Genomic DNA, 18,635 nt, shown 5'->3' on the forward strand with positions numbered 1-18,635 from the left:
CACTAGCCGTAACCTGGCACAGGATTTCGTAACAGTCTGTCACTTTAAATGACACACGAAGTCTTCATAGCCTAATTCATTTCTTTCCATTATTCTGCAACTTCTAATTCCGAAGACTCGACTCAATTCAATTTCTCCGCCCCCAAGATCATGTCTCGGCAGGCTGGAATCTCGAAAATTGATTAACTCTTCTCAACTGAAGTCTTCTTTATAACCACTTTGCACGGACCACGCAGAAAACACAGTCCCTCCTACTGTGGGAAAGGCGTGTTTACAGCCCCGTTGTATAGCAACGGAAGTTACTCGATTTTTGCTTCCGTATACGTTGCCGCGGGAATGTGTTTACCGAGTCCTTGCCTAGCAATGAATGACTATTCTGACTTCACTATTACGACTTTCTGGAGTCATGTCACAATATTCATAATCACATCAAAAGTCATCAATTAGCTGGATCGCGTTCATAATGGTTCTAGTGGAAACGAGACAACTGTGATTAGCAGGGATGTGAAGATAATGTTAGTAGCACGACCCTTCATTCATATTTAATTTCTCGCAGAGGGTGTACAGCGCCGTCAAAGCAAACGATAAAATTAGTCACACACACAAGTATCTTACCAGCCGACCTACGTCTTGGTCTTCCTAGCGGTCTTTTTCCTTCCGGCTTCCCCACCAATATCCTATATGCATTCCTCTTCTTTCCTGTTTATGCTACATGCTCTGCCCACCTCATCCTCCTTGCCTTGATCATGCTAATTATACTAGGAGAAGAGTACAAGTTATGAAGCTCATCATTACGCAGTTTTCTCCAACCTCCTGTCACTTCACCTCTCTTCGGTCCAAATATTGTCTTCAGGACCCTGTTCTCAAACATCCTCAGCCTGTGTTCTTCCCTTAATGTCAGAGAGCAAGTTTCACACCCATACAGACCACAGGCGAGGTTACAGTTTTGTATATTCTAATTTTTATGTTTTTAGACAACAGACGAGAAGACGAGAGTTTCTGGAATGAAAGGTAGCAAGCATTACCCGAGATTTATCTCCTCTTAATTTCCTCCTCAATCAAGTTTTGATTTGTTGCTGTCGCTCCCAAATATCTGAACTGTGACACATTTTCAAAACATCTGTTACCTATCTTTATGATTTGCTCTGCATTTCGGTGACGAGACAGCAACATATACTTACTTTTCTCTGCGTTTACTTCTAGACCAACCTCCTTACTAGCGTCAATTAAAGTTACTGTTTTTCCCTATGGTATCTCTGACCCGACAGATAGGTGGATACAGAATAAGAAAACTTAAATGTAGTTGACAGCTGGATATGACTTCTCAGCATTATGTGATATATGCGTACAAGACACATCAAGCCAAATTGTGACCAGTACTGCGAAAAGCCTACGCATGGACAGACGGTCAGTGACTCCGGGGTTAGATTCAAGGCAAGAGAAAGGATTTATCGTTTCACATCAGCAGGGCCCGAATTTTGATGACCTGAAATTATTTTTAAAAAATGACAGAAAAAATCGAGAAAAATGACCTAAAATATGGCCCAAAAATGTAATATGCAGGGCTCGGATTTTGATGACCTGAAAATATTTTAAAAAAATACCTATAAAAGGACCGAAAAAATCCAGAAAAATGACCTAAAGGAGAAAAGAAAGAACACTTCGCTTCCATATTATTCACATTTCGGAAAACATATGAAGAAAAATTCCCTAAAATGGCCAAAAACCACAAGAAATACCCTTAAAAGTCCAAAAATTTACCAAAAAATTACACCCAAAATGAAAAAATGACCTTAAACATAAAAATGTCAAAAAATTACATATAAAATTTACATTTCTGTAACAAGCAGCTCATATCCGAGATTTATATATTTAAGAGCACCGCATAGGATACAAGGAAAAAAAGATGACATGTCATCAAAATCCGGGCCCTGTTTATCAGTATTCAGGTATGCTCTGGGGCACACCCAGTCTTCTCTAGAGTGAGTATCGCCTGTTCCTACCTCAGAGGTAAAGCGACCGGAATTGAAGCGGACACTCATCTCCATCTAGTGCCGAAATTAAAAATGGAACTATACCTCCAATTCACCGTAAGTCGTCACGTTGTGGTGATAACAACATACTGAGAGCTTGCTGTGATGTTTACTTTTTGATGAGGAATATAGCATTGCCAATTTTGCGACCATCTGCAGAAGGAACCAAGAAAAGCCAGAGGCCACCTTACTCAAAACAGCTCATTTTCTACAAGGACGATAGATACAGTGTGTCTGAGGAGGAAAGGTAAATATACTGGAGGATCATATGCCACTGTAATGCCGTGATGACAGAGGTGGTCAAAACAAAATACTAAATTACTACGTCAGCCATCTCTCTTTGGCTAATTCCACCTCTGCCACCGCTTGTTGTGCCACAACGCTCGCGACACACATATTGCTCTTGTAAATCTTATAGCTGCCACCAACTGTTCTGCCGTAAGGGGGGGGGGTATTTAGTAATTACCAAAAAACTGAGTCACGGTAGTATACTCTCTGTTGGCTCCTGTCCCTCAGGAGCCTCTCCCCTTCCTCCGGCTTATTCTTCCTGTATGGACTGTTGTTGCTCCCTGGCTGCGAGCTCACAGTTCCCATAACACGTAGGGTAACGCAGGAGTGGTAAGGGGAAGAAGCCTAACGGGTTGTACCAATAAAGTTCTCCACTTTTCCATCCTACTCTATTCGTCAAGTACCTACATACATACACACATACATACAGTAATTAATGCCGACTGCTGTCGGGTGGCACAAGGTTCACATATATATATTCGTTATCCCTCCTGTACTGACACATGGTACCCTAGCCTGTTCTGTTGCTCATTTTAGTCACTGGGTTTGCACTTTAATAATAGCACTTTATATTTCATGGCTAATGTGAGTAGTTCGACTTACTTGAGACAGAGAAGCAGATGATCGCCAACCACCACTTTATCGGTGCCATGACGGACACAGCCTCCGGCTACACTCCTTCAACTGAATGTTTGATTAGCCCCGACTATTTCCCACTTCGATACTTTTGTACTTTGAAATTGACGGCTCATCAACTTCCGGGAGGGAGAGCTCCCGCCCCTTTCTCACGCTATTTCTAAGGGTGGCTAGTGCTCATTGGATAATTACTTTTCACGGCGGCGAATCGCGTTCTGCCAGCCTCTGTCTACTCAGCATTTCTATTCCTCCCAGTGTTTTACCTTTATGAGCGCTTGCTTCCGCGTTGTCAGCGCGGCTGTCCTGAGCCAAAGCATTCTTTTGCCAGGCTGTTTGCCTTCCGCGTTTCACAAACACGGACCTTGTGTCAGCATGAAATCTCTTTAAACATAATGTCGATGCCCCCCATATTACAGTTATACATTTGGGGCATAACAGCCACTTTTATTGTATTTATTCAATTGTGGTTTATGTTTGAGTATATTTTCAATTCTGTTCCGTGTGCGAAATGCTACTTTTAAAAGTTTCGTGATTTTTCGTACTTCTTTTGTACTATATGTAAATATGGCCCATTTTGTTTTGTAGTGTTATTCGTCGTCATGTGTGTTTGATTTCTGTTTTCGTCTTGTCTGATTTGATCTGTTAATTATGTTTGTGTCGTATCCGTTGTTATGCAGTATGTTTCAATGGTGTTCTTCTCTATCTGTTTTCATTTTTCTGTTATTGGGTATGTGTAGAGTCTATTTATTAGATAATTAATACCTGACAATTTGTGCTCGAATGGATGGCACGAACTGTTAGGTATTATGATGTCCGTTTGTGTGGGTTTCCTATATATTGCAAATTGCAACCTATCTTCCTTACGATGTATTGTTATATCTAGGAAATTAATAGATTCTTCTTGTTCTTTCTCAGTGGTGAAGTTTATATTTGGTTGCAATTCGTTAATTTCTTTGAGAGTATGTTCTATGTTCGTTATCTTTTCATCGTATATTAATATGTCATTGACATATCTAAAGTAGGCCACTATTTGTTGTTTTACTAGAATGGGATATATTTGTGTATGTTCCATATAATGTATATATGTCTCTGCTATTATTACTGACGTTGAGGCTACCATAGCTAGCCCGTTTGTTTGTAGTATTACTGGTTAATTTGGAAATAATTTTGTTGAAACACTGATTTAATACATGTATTATTTCCTTGTGGCTTTATCTATTTTTTGGTCCTTTTGTAATTTAGAGTTGTGTACATGTTCTCTATGTCAAAGGAACGTACTCGCATATTGGCATTAAGTTTAATAGTTTGTACATCTGTCATTAAGTTGGAGGAGTTTTGGACATTGAATGTGTTTGGTAATTTTAGATGACTATGCAATACTTTTGCTAATTTTCTTGCTATTTCGTAAGCTGGGGCGTTCTTCCAGTTTATTATTGGTCTAACAGGTGTGTTTTTTTTCCTTGGCATTACAGCCCCAGTGGGCCTAGGCCTACCTCCATGAACTCCGTTCACTTCGGTTTTTCTAGATCTTACACATACGGTAGGACTCGTTGGGCGAGTGATCAGCTCGTCGCAAGGCCTCTACCTGTAGACAAACACAGAAAAACGCACACAAACATCCATGCCCTGAGTGGGATTCGAACCCACGATCCCGGCTTCCGAGCGAGCGAAGACAGTGCATGCCTTAGACTGCTCGGCTACTGTGACCGGCTAATGGGTATGTTAGGTTTATGTAATTTTATTGTGGCGTGTAGGCTTTGGGCTGTAGGATTCAAGTTTGTGTATTTCCATTTATTACTTTATATGATATTATTACACTGTTTCAGTGTTTGTTTTACTGCCCTTTCATATTGTTGGGTCGGATTTTTATCACTTTTATAAATTGGTTATTGTGTATGAAGTTATTTATTTTGTTTATATTTTTCTTGTGTTAGTATTACTAGTTTTCCTTTATCTCCTTTCGTTATAATGAGTTTAATCTCTTTAATTTTATTTTTATATTCATTATTTGTTTCCATTCTATCCTATCTTTAACTTTTTATTTTTATTCCTTTCATTATTAATCTTGTGTATATCTTTTAATTTCTTCGCAGTTAGATGTCTATAATAATTTTATTGTTATTTCTAGGTTATTTATTGCGGTTTCTGCTTCTAGGGCTAATGTCTTGATCCATTTTTCATTCTTATGATGTAGATTATATTTGAGGCCTTTACTTAGTATTTGGGATACTTCATGTGTAAATTGTATATTTGTTTGGTTCTTTACTCTTGTGTATTGTATGTTGTTGCTTGTTATATCTATATTTTGGGTTGTCATCATATTGTTTATTTGTTGTTGTTTCAGGTATGTTTTTTCTCTATCTTGTTGTAACTTTTCTTCTATGGATTGTTCAATGTTATTCCATGTTCGTTGCCATGTACTTGCATTCTGTATGTGAATGTGATAGAGTTATGTATTTAATTGTTGTTTCTTTTTATATAGAAATTTTATTTCGTTTTTTATGCGTAACGTTTGGGCCTGTATTTATGTTTTCCTACCTGCTTCATTGTTGTTATTTTCACGTACGCGTATTTTGGTACTAGCTTTTTCTTTAGACAGGTTTTGTTAAATTTTATGTTAGCGTTGCAGTCTAACAGTCTCCGTTTACAATTCATATATTTACGTGTATATATGCTTTTTGTGTGACTACCGTTTACTATATTATATTTAAGCATCCTTTTGCACTATACACTTCTATATGTCATAATGTTACATTCACGGACGCATTTCTATTATTACATATAGAAGTGTATAGTGCAGCAGGATGCTTAAATATAATATAGTTGTTGTTGTTGTTGTTATTGGAGGGGGTGGGTTTCCCCATGCACTTAGACCAAGTATTGGTCCATTGTGCGTCCCCCTTTGATATTCTACCAGTCTCTATATCCTACCGGTACTGGTGCGTGCCATCAGTCCCGACTCAGCCAGCGAGTTCGGCCTCTACTGCCTCAGCGATATCTCTATGCTTCCCCCCATCTACCAGAGGCGTTAGAGACTACCGTTGGGCGGGAAATGTCCATTTGGCTCAGAGGTCTCCTTGAGACATGAGGTTCTTTTACGTGCCGTAAAGCTACGACACGGGACCCACGGCTTAAAGTCCCTCCCGGAGGACTTGGTCCCTGAATTCTTCCGCCCTTAAAAATCCCAGGACCTCCGCCGGGTTTGAACCCGCGTACCTTGAGTCATGAGTTGGGAACGTTACTCCTAGACTACGGAGGCCGCTAATATAATATAGTAAGTAATATAGTAAGTACATACAACAGTATAAAACATATAAGAATAACGTAAGAACATTAGATAGTAATACGAATATTTATGTATTACTGATAATATATGAACAGTCTGAAAACAAGAAATAGCCGCTGCAGCAAATGTAGACACAGTGCAGGTATCCCTGTGATTTAAACTTTAAATTTTGAATTTTAAAAATTTTAAAATTTTAAATTTTAAATTGGAATTCTAAAATCAAATTGACGAGCGTATGTTGGCGAGATTTTAAGCAAAACTGACAGGCTGGTGTTTTAGATTTTGGATTGTGTGCAGTGTGACAGTTACGTAGTGAAAAATACACCTGATGATGGCCAGTTACGGCCGAAACATGTAGTGTAGAGGAAGAAAAGTCAAAGAACTACAACCAAATAAATTGTTGCATTCACAACGGCATTTGTATTATTGCATATAGAAGTGTATATTACAACAGGATGCTTAAATATAATATGTCTCTTTCTTATCGACAATTTTGGAACTGTACAGTGAAATAGCTCTATTTCGAAAACCGTTCGGAATAGGACACATGTGCATGCACACTTTTTGCCTAGAATGACCAATACTATGATCTCCCAGTAAACTGACCTTTCCTCCTCGGCCATTCTGTATATGCAACATGTGCACCTGAAGATGGGGACTTATAAGTCAAAAATAGGTAAAGTCTGAAGTTGGAATGTACTAACCGTGGAGGAGGGGCGGAGGCAAATATCACTTAATACATGTCAGTATCCATTGCAGATCTGGTTAGGTTCACCTCTCCCTTCACCCCTCAACACACGATAGCTCCTTCATACATCACTGTCGCATTATAGACGTGACCTTTCAAGTTACCTTCTCGTCTCACATGCATGGCATTTCGTATCTTTCCTCCACAATGGTGGCTCAAAGTTCGGCGCAAAGTGAAGCCAAATATGCTACAGTTTCCTGCTCTACGGATGTAATTCATTAATTAGTAATTAATTCGTAGACTGGGGTGAGACTGACTCCGCCTGGTACGCCGGCTACTAAAGGAAAGTTGCACCTGTGCTTAACTAATTAAGCACTATGACATGAAGACGTATGGGGGGAGTGCATGCATAGATCTACATTTCCTTGACCTCGTCACTAGCTGGAGACGAGTGGTCAACTTCACGCCCCGGTCGATTTACCCCGGAGAAAGATCCTCCGATGCCCATTGGATAGAAGGCCATGTGGACCGAAGAGACGGTCTGGACGACATAGAGAACACAAAATTCTTAACCCTACCGGGATTCGAACTAAATGGGCCTACTGTAGCAGGCCCGGATGTTGAAGGATCGCTGTACAGTAATTACTGGAATCAGAACCGGCAGTAGAAATCGAAATAACCCTAGAAAATATGTCCCACTGCCCTTTACACACTAAAAATGCCACATGATTGGACCGGGGATCGAAGCCAGGCCGCTAAGGTAGAAAACCGGCGATCAACCATCTGAGCTATGGCACGGCCTTAATATGAGATACCGTAACACCAGGCACCACAACCACAGCGGTACAAGGACTGAACGAAACGGGACAGTTTGCTGCATACGTAGCATATGCAAGCTTCAATCTTAGTACCTTCACAGAGCTCGGAGGTCAATGTATGCCTACAGTTCATTTCTCTTTATTATACTGTCACGATTTAGGGGTGTGTAACTATAGATATTGAATTTATTGACCATTAATACACACCACTCGGAACTACGGGTAATTACGGCGCTATCGCTGATCTCCAGACTTTACAAATTACCACAGCACCCGCTAAGCCTTTTTACAGCGTGTTGTATCTCAACCAACCGTTCCCTGGCAACGGCTTCTACCAGTGGAGATCTTCAACTTCCCGCGCTGAGGCCCTCTTGTCACAGCCGCCCGTGCAGAAATCTTGTCAATTCCCTCAACTGACAATTGCCAAGTGCCAACTATCAACTCAACTGTAGCACCACCTCTTCTCAGCCTCCCTTGCCCGAGGCCAACTGCAATGCCAACCCTCAGCTCTCAGTTACCCAACTGACATCTCAAGAGTTGAAATGCGTAACATCCGCTACTCTCGCCTTCCTTTACGGGAAATCGCAACATAAATGCCATCCCTTAAGTTTTTATACAAATCTGATGTATTCCGTCTGCGCAGTGAGGGTTCACCTGTCCTTGAGTACGCAAGTGTTTAGACAAGCTCTTTTATTTGCAGTCTCTTCGGCGACTCTGCCAGCATCTCCGACTATACATATAGCGTCGAACTTAGGGTTTTGAAGGGATAGGAGACGGTAGGGGGATCTTAATGTACCGTCTGTCCAAGTTTTACCAGCTTACGTCACCTGTCAACAAATCATGTTCGTGAAGCCACGAACATGATTTGTTTACAGAGACTCAATTCTGTTCCTTATAACCACTTCGCACGGACCGAACAGAAAACATCGTTTTCAACCATTCCACCTATAACAGCAATATCTGGTAAGGAGTCCAACATTCTCCTCAGAACCATGTTCTTACATATCCTCAGTTTATGTTCTTCTCTGAGTGTGACTCAGTTTCACACCCATATACAACAGTATCAAAAATTATAAGTCTTCTATATACCGTCACATATGAGGGGTTTGAGTGACTAATAATAGTGGGTTCTGGATTAGATTATTGGATTTATTTGCACTTCGATATAACAGATCACACTCAATGACTGCCTAAGACTCGCTCCAGTCCTTACTAGACTACTAGTGTTTTCTCTTCCACTGTGACGACTCACACACTGAAAGGCCTTGAATGTCGTCTGTCTGACGAATCACTCCTCAAAGAATTCTGAAGTGTCCTGTTTCATAATTTCGGGAGAACTGAATAGAGGCCACCACATCAAACAGTTAGCTCATTCCGCTGTTATTTGTGATTTGTAAGTTGCTCCGAGACGTGGCAACCTGCTAACAAGCAACGGAGGTCTCACTGTTGGTTGCTTAACCGCGAGCGTGTGTTTACCGGAGCGTTTTCTATTCCGGCTTTCAGGCGTCATGTCACAATATAAAAAAGTAATGTAACGGTGAGATGAAGGCTACCAAATTAAGGAATTTCGGATTTTCATAGCAACGAATAGTCAAGCATTATACGTAAGTCGCGTAGTATGTCACGAATGAGCGAGCAGTATTTATTTCAGCGGATCGTGTACATTCTCTGAGTACTGATGAAATTTTGATGCGGATATGTGAACTTTAGTACACTATACAATGGAGACGGTGTACGGCTGACTATTTTTCCGATTTATTCGTGCGAAATTGCGTTAAACGTCGACGCACAATTCGATTACTACGTGTATGTATAACTGGACTAGATTACGGGAGAAAGCAGCAAAAACTTCTCTCTGAATTGTGTTACACCGATCTTCAGTATTTGAGTCTCTATGTTTTTAGACAGCTGACAGCAAGACAGAAGATTCCGGACTGAATCTATCAAGCATTCCGTCGAGTTTAATCTGCTCTTAATAAAAGTAAATTACAAAATTCTTTAAATCACAAGGTCTAATCTTTCGGTAATAAAAACGTATAGCGCTAATATCGACTGCTTTTAACAGGCCTACTCTTTCTTACTGAGAGTACTAAGTAATCCTAGTTCAGAGGAGATGAACATTGCGCTCGTCTATTTATGGTTTCATATAAAATTAATATGAAGACTGTCTCAATCTATTGTACATATACAACAGTAGGTTTAAGTTTCTCTAGGAATCAAAAGTCAATTTTAAAACGAATATTTACTCCGAAAATGAGCTCAGAGAGCTCGGTTGGTGCAGTGAACAGGCGAAGGGATGGACAAACGAGGAATCCGGGTTCGATTCTCAGGAAAAGCAATAGATTCTCTTCTCCACGGCGTTCACATTGGCTCTGAGGCCTATTCAGCTTCCTATTCAAAGTGTATCGAGAGGTTTTTCAAAGGGCCATCACCTCCACCTAGTGTTGAGGTTAAGAATGTATGCAGATATAGCTCAGCTCCCCAGATGTCTTGAGGGCGTGCCGCTTAATTAAGCAGTGACAACTTCACCCTTACCTTACTCTGGAAATGAAAGTGGCTTTCCGTAGCAGCAAGCACGTGGGCAGAAATGAAACTAAGTGAGAGGTTCTGCTACCGCAACATCGCGATGGTGCTGCCGCAGAGGACAACCCACGGCCTCTGATCTCAAAGGCCTTTCTGTACCCTGACTATTCAATTAAATTTAGCGTCAATTTTCACGCGATTTCGCTTTACTGGGGTTTAGGTACCGCTCCTGCTGTCAAGGGCAGCCGATATTTCAATTTACGCGAAGCCCATTTGGTCATAAAGAAGCCAAGTGCCGCCGCAAAAGGGTCTCGGCAGCTTCGTCCCCTTTTTATGCTACCACGAAACTTTCATCTATCAGTTTTGGTTAGATGCTTGCTTACACATCGTAAAGGCATTTATGTTCCCACATAAAATATTATTCGTCATTTTCTGAAGGGCGACAGGAAGTCTTCTGTTTAAGAACCGCTGCAGTTTACAAGCGACTTATACAGTATCCCAGGAGGAAAGGATAATATTTTGGGACCTCATAGCATCCGTAATAAAGCCTTTTCTTTAAATTTATCTTTTCTACGTACCACCTAAACCAAAAACAAACAAAGAACACTCCGTGGCTTGTGTCCGCAAGCGAACTATAACGACCGAGCGACCGCCGCTTGTCGGCAAAGTTAGTGCCAACTTTAGCGGGTAGGAGATGTCGCGTGGACAGCGTAAAGAATCCCCAACGGCAGTTAATTTCGGTTTTCTAGGCCGGAGTTTCTATTTCCTTGAAATAGCTGCTCAATTATCCTCACGAGACTGAATGGATCCCGATCCAGACGCACTACTTCTCAGAAAAATATGGTAGCGCCGGGGATGGAACCCGGACCTCTGGATCTGTAGGCAGGAACTCTGACCACTAAACCAGAGACGTGGTCACCAGTTGCACAAATTATACTGAAATTTGATATGGTAGACATCCACAAAATGTCGGGAAATTTTTATTTTTAAGCATATTGACCATGGCCATGAACTGGACCTTTAAAAGCCGTTGAGAGTTCCGCAGATGCTACTGTGAGCTAACAAAGCAGACTCTTCCTGAAAATTGTAGGGAACTTCCTATTTTCTGCAATATCGATTCATAATGATGCCTAGGTCGTGCCATAGGTCATACAGCTAGATGCAGCCTTCCAACCGCAACGGTTAGGGTTTGATCCCAGGTCAGATAATGTGGGATTTGTGGTGGACAAAGAGGCAACGGGGCGGGTCTTCATCCGTCGCAATATAGTCTCGACACTGGCAGCGTCGTTAAATAACCTATCTACTACTAAGATCCATTCTAATATTGTCCACCCACCTACACCTTGGTCTTCCCTGTGGTCTCCTTCCATCTGGATCTCCAATCAATATCCTATATGCATTCCTCGTCCCTCCCATTCGAGCTACACGCCCTGCCCACCTCATCCTCCTTGACTTCATCATTCTAATTATACTTGGAGAAGAGTACAAGTTATGAAGCTCCTCATTATGCAGTTCTCTCCAACCTCCTGTCACTTCATCTCTCCTTGATCCAAATATTCTCCTCAACAACCTGTTCTCAAACACCCTCAGTCTATGTTCCTCCCTTAATGTCAGAGACCAAGTTTCACACCCATACAGAACCAGAGGCAAAATTACTGTTTTGTATATTCTAACTTTTATGTTTTTGGACAACAGACGAGAAGAAAAAAGGTTCTGGACTGAATGGTAGCAAGCATTACCCGAGTTCAATCGCCTCTTAAATTTCCTCTTGAATCAGGTTTCGATCTGTTATCGTTGTTCCCAAATATCTGAACTGTGCCACATTTTCAAAACATCGGTTTCCTATTTTTATGTCAAGATTTTGCCCTGCATTTTCGTGACGAGACAGTAACATATACTTAGTTTTCTCTGTGTTTACTTCTAGACCAACCCCTTTACTTACGTTAATTTAAGTTTGTGTGTGTTTCTTTGCGGTATCTACATTATCACCCAGTAGATTCACATAATCGGCATAGGCCAACAGCTGATTTGTTCACAGATCAGGCAATTTTTCCTTATGCCAAACAGAAGTAATTAGCTTATTGATCTTAGAACGTAATATCTCGCCTCCTGCTTGAGCAAGTTCTGCCGGAATTTTATCAATACCTGGCGATTTATAACTTTGCAATTATGCAATAGCAATTTCAACCTCAAAAACGCTGGTATTATGTATTAACGGCTCAGCTGTGTGCATTTCTATCTGCCTAACATCACTAACCCCATGTACATTGAATAACTGAGAGAAGTACTTCTTTCACATATTCAAAATGTTGTGGAAATCAGTAGGTTACTTCTAAAATCATTTATTCATCTATACAGGTCTCTAATATTCTTGTTCTTACTGTTCATTGCAAGCTCATCAATTTTATCTTTCAGATATTCCCTCCTTTTATTTCTGAAATGCCTGCTGATTTCGCGTCTTATATTGTTCATATTATACCTATGTATTTTGCTTGGATCATGTAACCACTGCAGTTTGGCTTGCTTCCTTTGGTCTAGTAATTCTGAGCATCCTTCATCGAACCATAGCTTAGGCTTCTTCAGTGTATAATAACCTTGACCAGGCATGTCACACTCAACTTGTACAGAGGGCCACCTCAGCCCTATAAATAATAGTCCAGGGCCGCACTTCAAAATAGAAATATACATTAGATTCTGATACAAGGAAATTTAATTCTATTTATTATTTAGGAATAATTTCAATATAATTACCTAAAGTCATATATCTTACAGTTTTAAAAAGCAAGAGAATGCCATTTTTGACAAGTATCAAACAGCTTTTCAATATGTAAAAAGAGAGCTTACACAAGAAAATATCGTATGTTAGAAATAGCAAAACATTGAATTTCCTGCAGCCTGCTAATTTATGTCTGTGTGAGACTTCTTGTCTTCTGGTCTGTTGGAAAATTGTCTTTACAAAAAATATTTCTACTAAAATGTTAATACTGCTTTTAATATCAATTAGCTCTAAAAGTTGAGGGGCCGCACTTTGTGGCTATGGGGGCCGCATGTTTGACACGGCTGACATAGACTCTCCTTGGTAGAAATTTTGATATCCTCTCTAATAGTTTCCCAAGCTTTATTAACATCCACCTCAGCTTCCAAGTTTTCCAAAGGCGCAAACCTATTTCAGATTTCAATATGATACTGCTCTTTACCCTCTACCTCATTTAATTTCTTGAGATTGACCTTCTCCAAATGAACTCTGTGAAAAGTTTGTTTGCTCACTGCCAGTCTTTCCCCAACCTTTGCCACCACCACGTAGTGGTCAGTATCATAATTTGCTGCCCTGGATGATCGGACATCAAGTATACTTGAGTGCCGTCTGCTATCTATCAAAATATGGTCGATTTGTTTGTGTAGCTTCCCATCAGGAGATATCCAAGTAAATGTATGGATGTTACGATGCGGGAACATTGTACTTTTGACAGTAAGATTTTTTATATGGAAAAGTTTACTACTCTATATCATAAAATCCCAGAATTCATCTCGTTTTTACTCTTCACTCGTATTCCGATATGTAACAACAATCCACAAGGTGAGGTACAGGATGGCGCACGAAATTATCCAGCATTTGATTTAGTATTAATTATTCAACGATGCAACGAACGACGTTTTGTAATATGGTAACACAGTAGATCATGGAGATTAGTTCTTACTCTACCCGAGCGCGCTAGTGTCGCGCTGTTACTGCTCATGCGCCAGTTTACACAAGATGGCTGACAACAACGGAAGCCTGTCTGTAGAACAAATGTACGCATTCTGAGCTTTGAATTTCTAGTTTTGATGTCTAATATTCCATAAATAGTCAGGAAATTTCAGTCAGTATAGTGACTACTAACAGACTGGACGATCGGGGTTCGATTTCCTGAAGGTGCACGGATTTTTCCCTTCGCCATCGTTAGCTCGGTTTAACTCCGAAATGTACTGGTAAGTAACTTGTCTCTATTAAAATATTTAAGAACACCAGATCAGTACATCGAATGTAGGCAGAGTATGACAACTTGAAAGTAATGTGGCCAACCCCGGGAAATTTAGCCACGTGGTTCACAACGACGCAGTTTGTTTGCCAACTTGAAATTCATATTAGCGAAGTTTTAATAAGTAACCAACTAACTAACCAGCAATCAGGGACTGGACAAATATGAAGCACAAGAAATACTGGGGATCCTTGACTGGACTCAGGCAAGCAAAGGGACTCATACGAGGACCCTCTCCTAAAAGAGCGAAGGAACTGTTGAAGTTAAACAGGAACCAGCTACGATGGGTGGTGGGACTACTTACAGGACACTGTCACCTTAAAGAACACCTCTTCAAACTGGGACTAAGTGATAGGCCCACTTGTGAGAGGTGTCAAGAAGAAAATGAAACAACCACACATATCCTGTGTGACTGTTAGGCCTTAGCTTATTTAAGATTACGTCACTTGGGTCAATACTTTATGGAACCAAGTGACTATTTCGACGCCCCCACGTATAAAATCCTGTTCTTCATTCGAAGGGCAGGATTGCTGAGAGGATAATCAAAAGGGGAAGCACAATAGACCATTGTAGGTCGCGGTGCAAGGGCCGAGAAAGCCCACCTCTTATACGTGGTAGAGTCATTAAGTTCGTGGACTGTGGTTTTATTGCATCATATTACAAGGTATTCACATACACTTACACAGATCCACATCGGCCCTCAAAATAGTTGCTTTTGGCAGCTATGCAAGTCTCCCAACGTTGATATAGCTGCCGAAAACATTGCTGAAACATATCTGCAAGAAATTCCCGTATGACGTCTCTTGTGGCATTGAAGACCTCCTAGGACGAAGAGAAAGAAATCGCATGGTGCGAGATGAGGTGAGTACGGATGGTGTGGCAAAATGGTGATCTGTTGCCTTGCCAGTTCCTCTTGGACAAGAAGAGAGCGATGTGCAGGGGCGTTGTCGTGTAGCAACAGCCAATTGTTCATACGCCAAATGTTTCGCTAAGGGATTTGCCTAGTTTTTGGCAGAACTTGATGTTTGCCCGTTGTTCAAACTGCCACATTTTCGATTTCTGCCACGTACATTTAACTGCAGTTCACAATGGAGGCAGTTCTGCTTACATTATTTGCACATAACTGCCTCTTACTGTGACGAGAGATGAACTGACAGGGCATCATCTCGTACCTCAACCTATCTGCTGTAGTCACTGCAACGACGCTGTGGGGCCAGTCCACGAACTTATTGACTACGGTAGTACATTCATTTAATCAACCAGCAAATTTCATGGTGGTGTCCTTGAAAAGCTAACAGTTGCTCAGTCAGTCAGAAAAAATCACCGACCTTGTATGGAACTCAAGTTATCATTATCGTGTCCGAAGAGCATGCCACTAGTCGCAAACCCGGGCCTCTCATAACGATACCACATTTACAAAAGGGGATACATTTTACGTCCATGCAAGGGAACCGCATGTCACAATAATCCTCTAAGACTAAGCCATGCAAGATATCAGCAATAAAACGGCAACAAACACCGAGCTTCACGCTGGTCCCTTCTTTGGCCTTACTCTTCGACACTGAAGATGGATGCGATGTTCCTGCAGAATGTTGGTTGACATTCACCGGACTGCACAACATTGTCTCCCAAAAGGCATAACTCTTCACAGTCACCGCTGCAAGGACCACAAGCCCAAATATAATAATTGTTCTGCAATTCACCTATCACCCACACAGCAGAGGCATGCTGAGATTTTAATTTACTGTAGTATGCAGACACGCTACTGGGCAATGACCGCGAGATAAGCAAATATACAAGAGTCCTTTCTGAGTAACGGCTTCGCAAACAAACATGTTCCCATGGAAACGATTCAACCACAATGAGCTATGTTTTCTATGTGGTCCGTGCCGAAATGTTATAACCGAGACAGTTGGGGTAATGAGCCAACTGTGGGACATTCGCCTACCAGTAAGAACGTAAGCAGAGGACACTGTTAGGATCCGTTACCAGGAAACGGCTAGTGAAAATAAACTGATAAGATTTAGTACGTGTTGTAGTGAGAAGATGAGTGCATGAATTAGCGACAGCGCTATAGTAACTTGAAGTTAGGATCTGTAAGTGGCCAATAAATTCAATTACCAATCCAAACCCCGTCTATAGCCACTCATATACGAGATATTACCTTCTCGTGACATCCTCAGCATGCATCATCCACCCCTTTAATTAACCAGCCAGCGAAATGACCCTCTGGTAACCTGAAGGCTCAATATAGCTAAGCCAGCCATGAACACGACAGGGTGAAAGTTTAATTCAATTCGAAAGCTCATAATCTGTTTTTCTCAGCATCAATTTTAATTTTACCCCACACCTTTACTACGGCCCTTCAGATGATATTCTTCCAAAGGGTACTCTCACAAAGTCTATGTGCGTTTCTTGTCTCTTCTCCATCAATTACATGTTCAACCCATTGTAATCTTTCTCTTTAACCGCGTAACAATAATACGTAGGTTGTAAAGGTAAATTTGTCCCTGTGCTTGAGTAATTAAGCACTATGCTATAAACGTGTATGGGGGAGTGGATATATAGATCCACGTATTCTTGACCTCGGAACTAGTTGGAGGTGAGTGGTCAACTTCGCGACCCGGCCGATTTACCCCCAGAGAAAATGCCCGGTACCCATTGGAGAGGAGGTTGGATGGGCCCCAGAACTGGTCTGGACAACGTGGATAAGAGAAAATTCTTGACACTACCGAGACTCAAACTCCGTTTATTGTGTGTATATCCTCCATTTCGCACTTACCTCACCCCTGAATAACCAAAACTCACCTGTCGTTCAAACCTCGCTGCAATATTACAGCCACAGAGATCAACTCCTTTGGGAAACTGAAAATCATTGTGCTCATGGAGTGATTTCATTGTTAAATGTAATCTTACGTCTGTCAAACAAATCTACTGACGTGAGAAAGGCAACAACAAAACATTCAGTAATATCAAATCAAAAATACTTTTCAGCCCTTCGTAAATACGTTATTCATTCATCAAAGGCTCTACAGCCCCTTGTTGCGCCATGATCCCTTTTTCTGTAATCCTATACACAGTCAGTAGGACTCCTTGGAAGGGGGATCAACCCGTCACAAGGCCACTACCTAACACAAAGAGAATAAATACACACACACACAGACACCCATGCCTGGAACGGGATTCGAACCTACGACCCCAATGTTCGAGCGGACGAAGATAGTTCACCGTGATCGGAATAATATGTTACACCGCAGTTTTTATACAGGGTGAGTCTTAATTGTAGCTACGTAATTCGGAGTCACTTTGTATACTCGTATTTTGTCATGAGGACCACACAGTTAAATTTATGAGGCGGTCTGCTGCTACGATCGTTCGCTGGAATAAAAGACCAAGATTAAGTGGATCGAGAGCAGATAAACATAAGCTAGTCATAGTTTCGTGTGTGCTAAATGTGCAAAATGTACTGAGATAATTTATTTCCAAAGTATGAATAGGGTCATCATTCCAAGAATCGTCTATAATCATTCTATCAGGCGACAATATACTCAAAGTTACATCCTAAGAACAATAAGATTAAAACTGCCAAGACACTGGATTTTACTGTCCAGTTTCATGGGAGTGAAATAAGACGAGGTAGAGAGCAGACTACAGGTTTCGGATACGGAACTGTTTCGACAAACAGCAGTATATACATTCTTCCCTGGCAGCAGACAAATAAAGAAATATTGGGTAGGATGAAGATGCAACCATTGGAAGAAGAGATTTATAAATGTAAAAATAAATGGCGTCCGAAAGGTCGTTACGAGTACATGTATCAAGCAACATGTCTCAATAGTTCGGCTGTAAAATATGTAACTTTCGTAATAAAATACGGGTATATGATTGTTTTCCAATTTATATAATGCATATCTAAATGAGAACAGAAAAATGCACGCATGTTTAAAAAACAATTATCCGACGTATATCAATATTGTCTGCTCATCTTTCCAGCTCTGTCCGGACGGTAGTAGTTAATAACAAAATAATCTCAACCTTCCTAAGGTAAAATCATTCTAGAAGCATTCACTTTGTGGAAAAGTTCCATTAGCTGGTAAAAGCAATTACCGCCATTATTTCTAAGATGCATGATGTTTAGCTGTTGAGGATCAAATTTGGGATTGAAAATTTAAGCCATTACCTAGGTGCCTGGAGACTTGCGAAAGGTGTTTTGCAGTGAAAGAGCAAAGATGACAACACATGGACACGCAATTAGGTTAAGAATGCGATAATCAGCATTCATGCGTAATACCGTATGCAAGACGCTCCGCTAACTAGGCCACTGGAGATGGTCATATGAGTAAA

At 40.9% G+C, this 18,635-nt stretch overlaps 1 protein-coding gene across 6 annotated transcripts in view; it reads right to left on the bottom strand.

Annotated features, from left to right (window-relative positions):
- Positions 1-18,635, bottom strand: part of LOC111868877 (tetraspanin-5) — a 427,945-nt gene that overhangs the window by 65,399 nt on the left and 343,911 nt on the right. The window contains exon 1 of one of the 6 annotated variants that reach the window (XM_033753220.1): positions 2,925-3,010. The exons of the other annotated variants lie outside the window; for them this stretch is intronic. Coding sequence (XP_033609111.1) covers positions 2,925-2,973 — 49 coding nt within the window. The 5' untranslated portion in view covers positions 2,974-3,010. Of the gene's footprint in view, positions 1-2,924; positions 3,011-18,635 lie in introns of those variants that run through there. 6 annotated transcript variants of the gene reach the window in all.

This window comes from Cryptotermes secundus, unplaced genomic scaffold, assembly GCF_002891405.2.
Source record: "Cryptotermes secundus unplaced genomic scaffold, Csec_1.0 scaffold592, whole genome shotgun sequence".
In the NCBI taxonomy this organism is placed as follows: Eukaryota; Metazoa; Arthropoda; class Insecta; order Blattodea; family Kalotermitidae; genus Cryptotermes; species Cryptotermes secundus.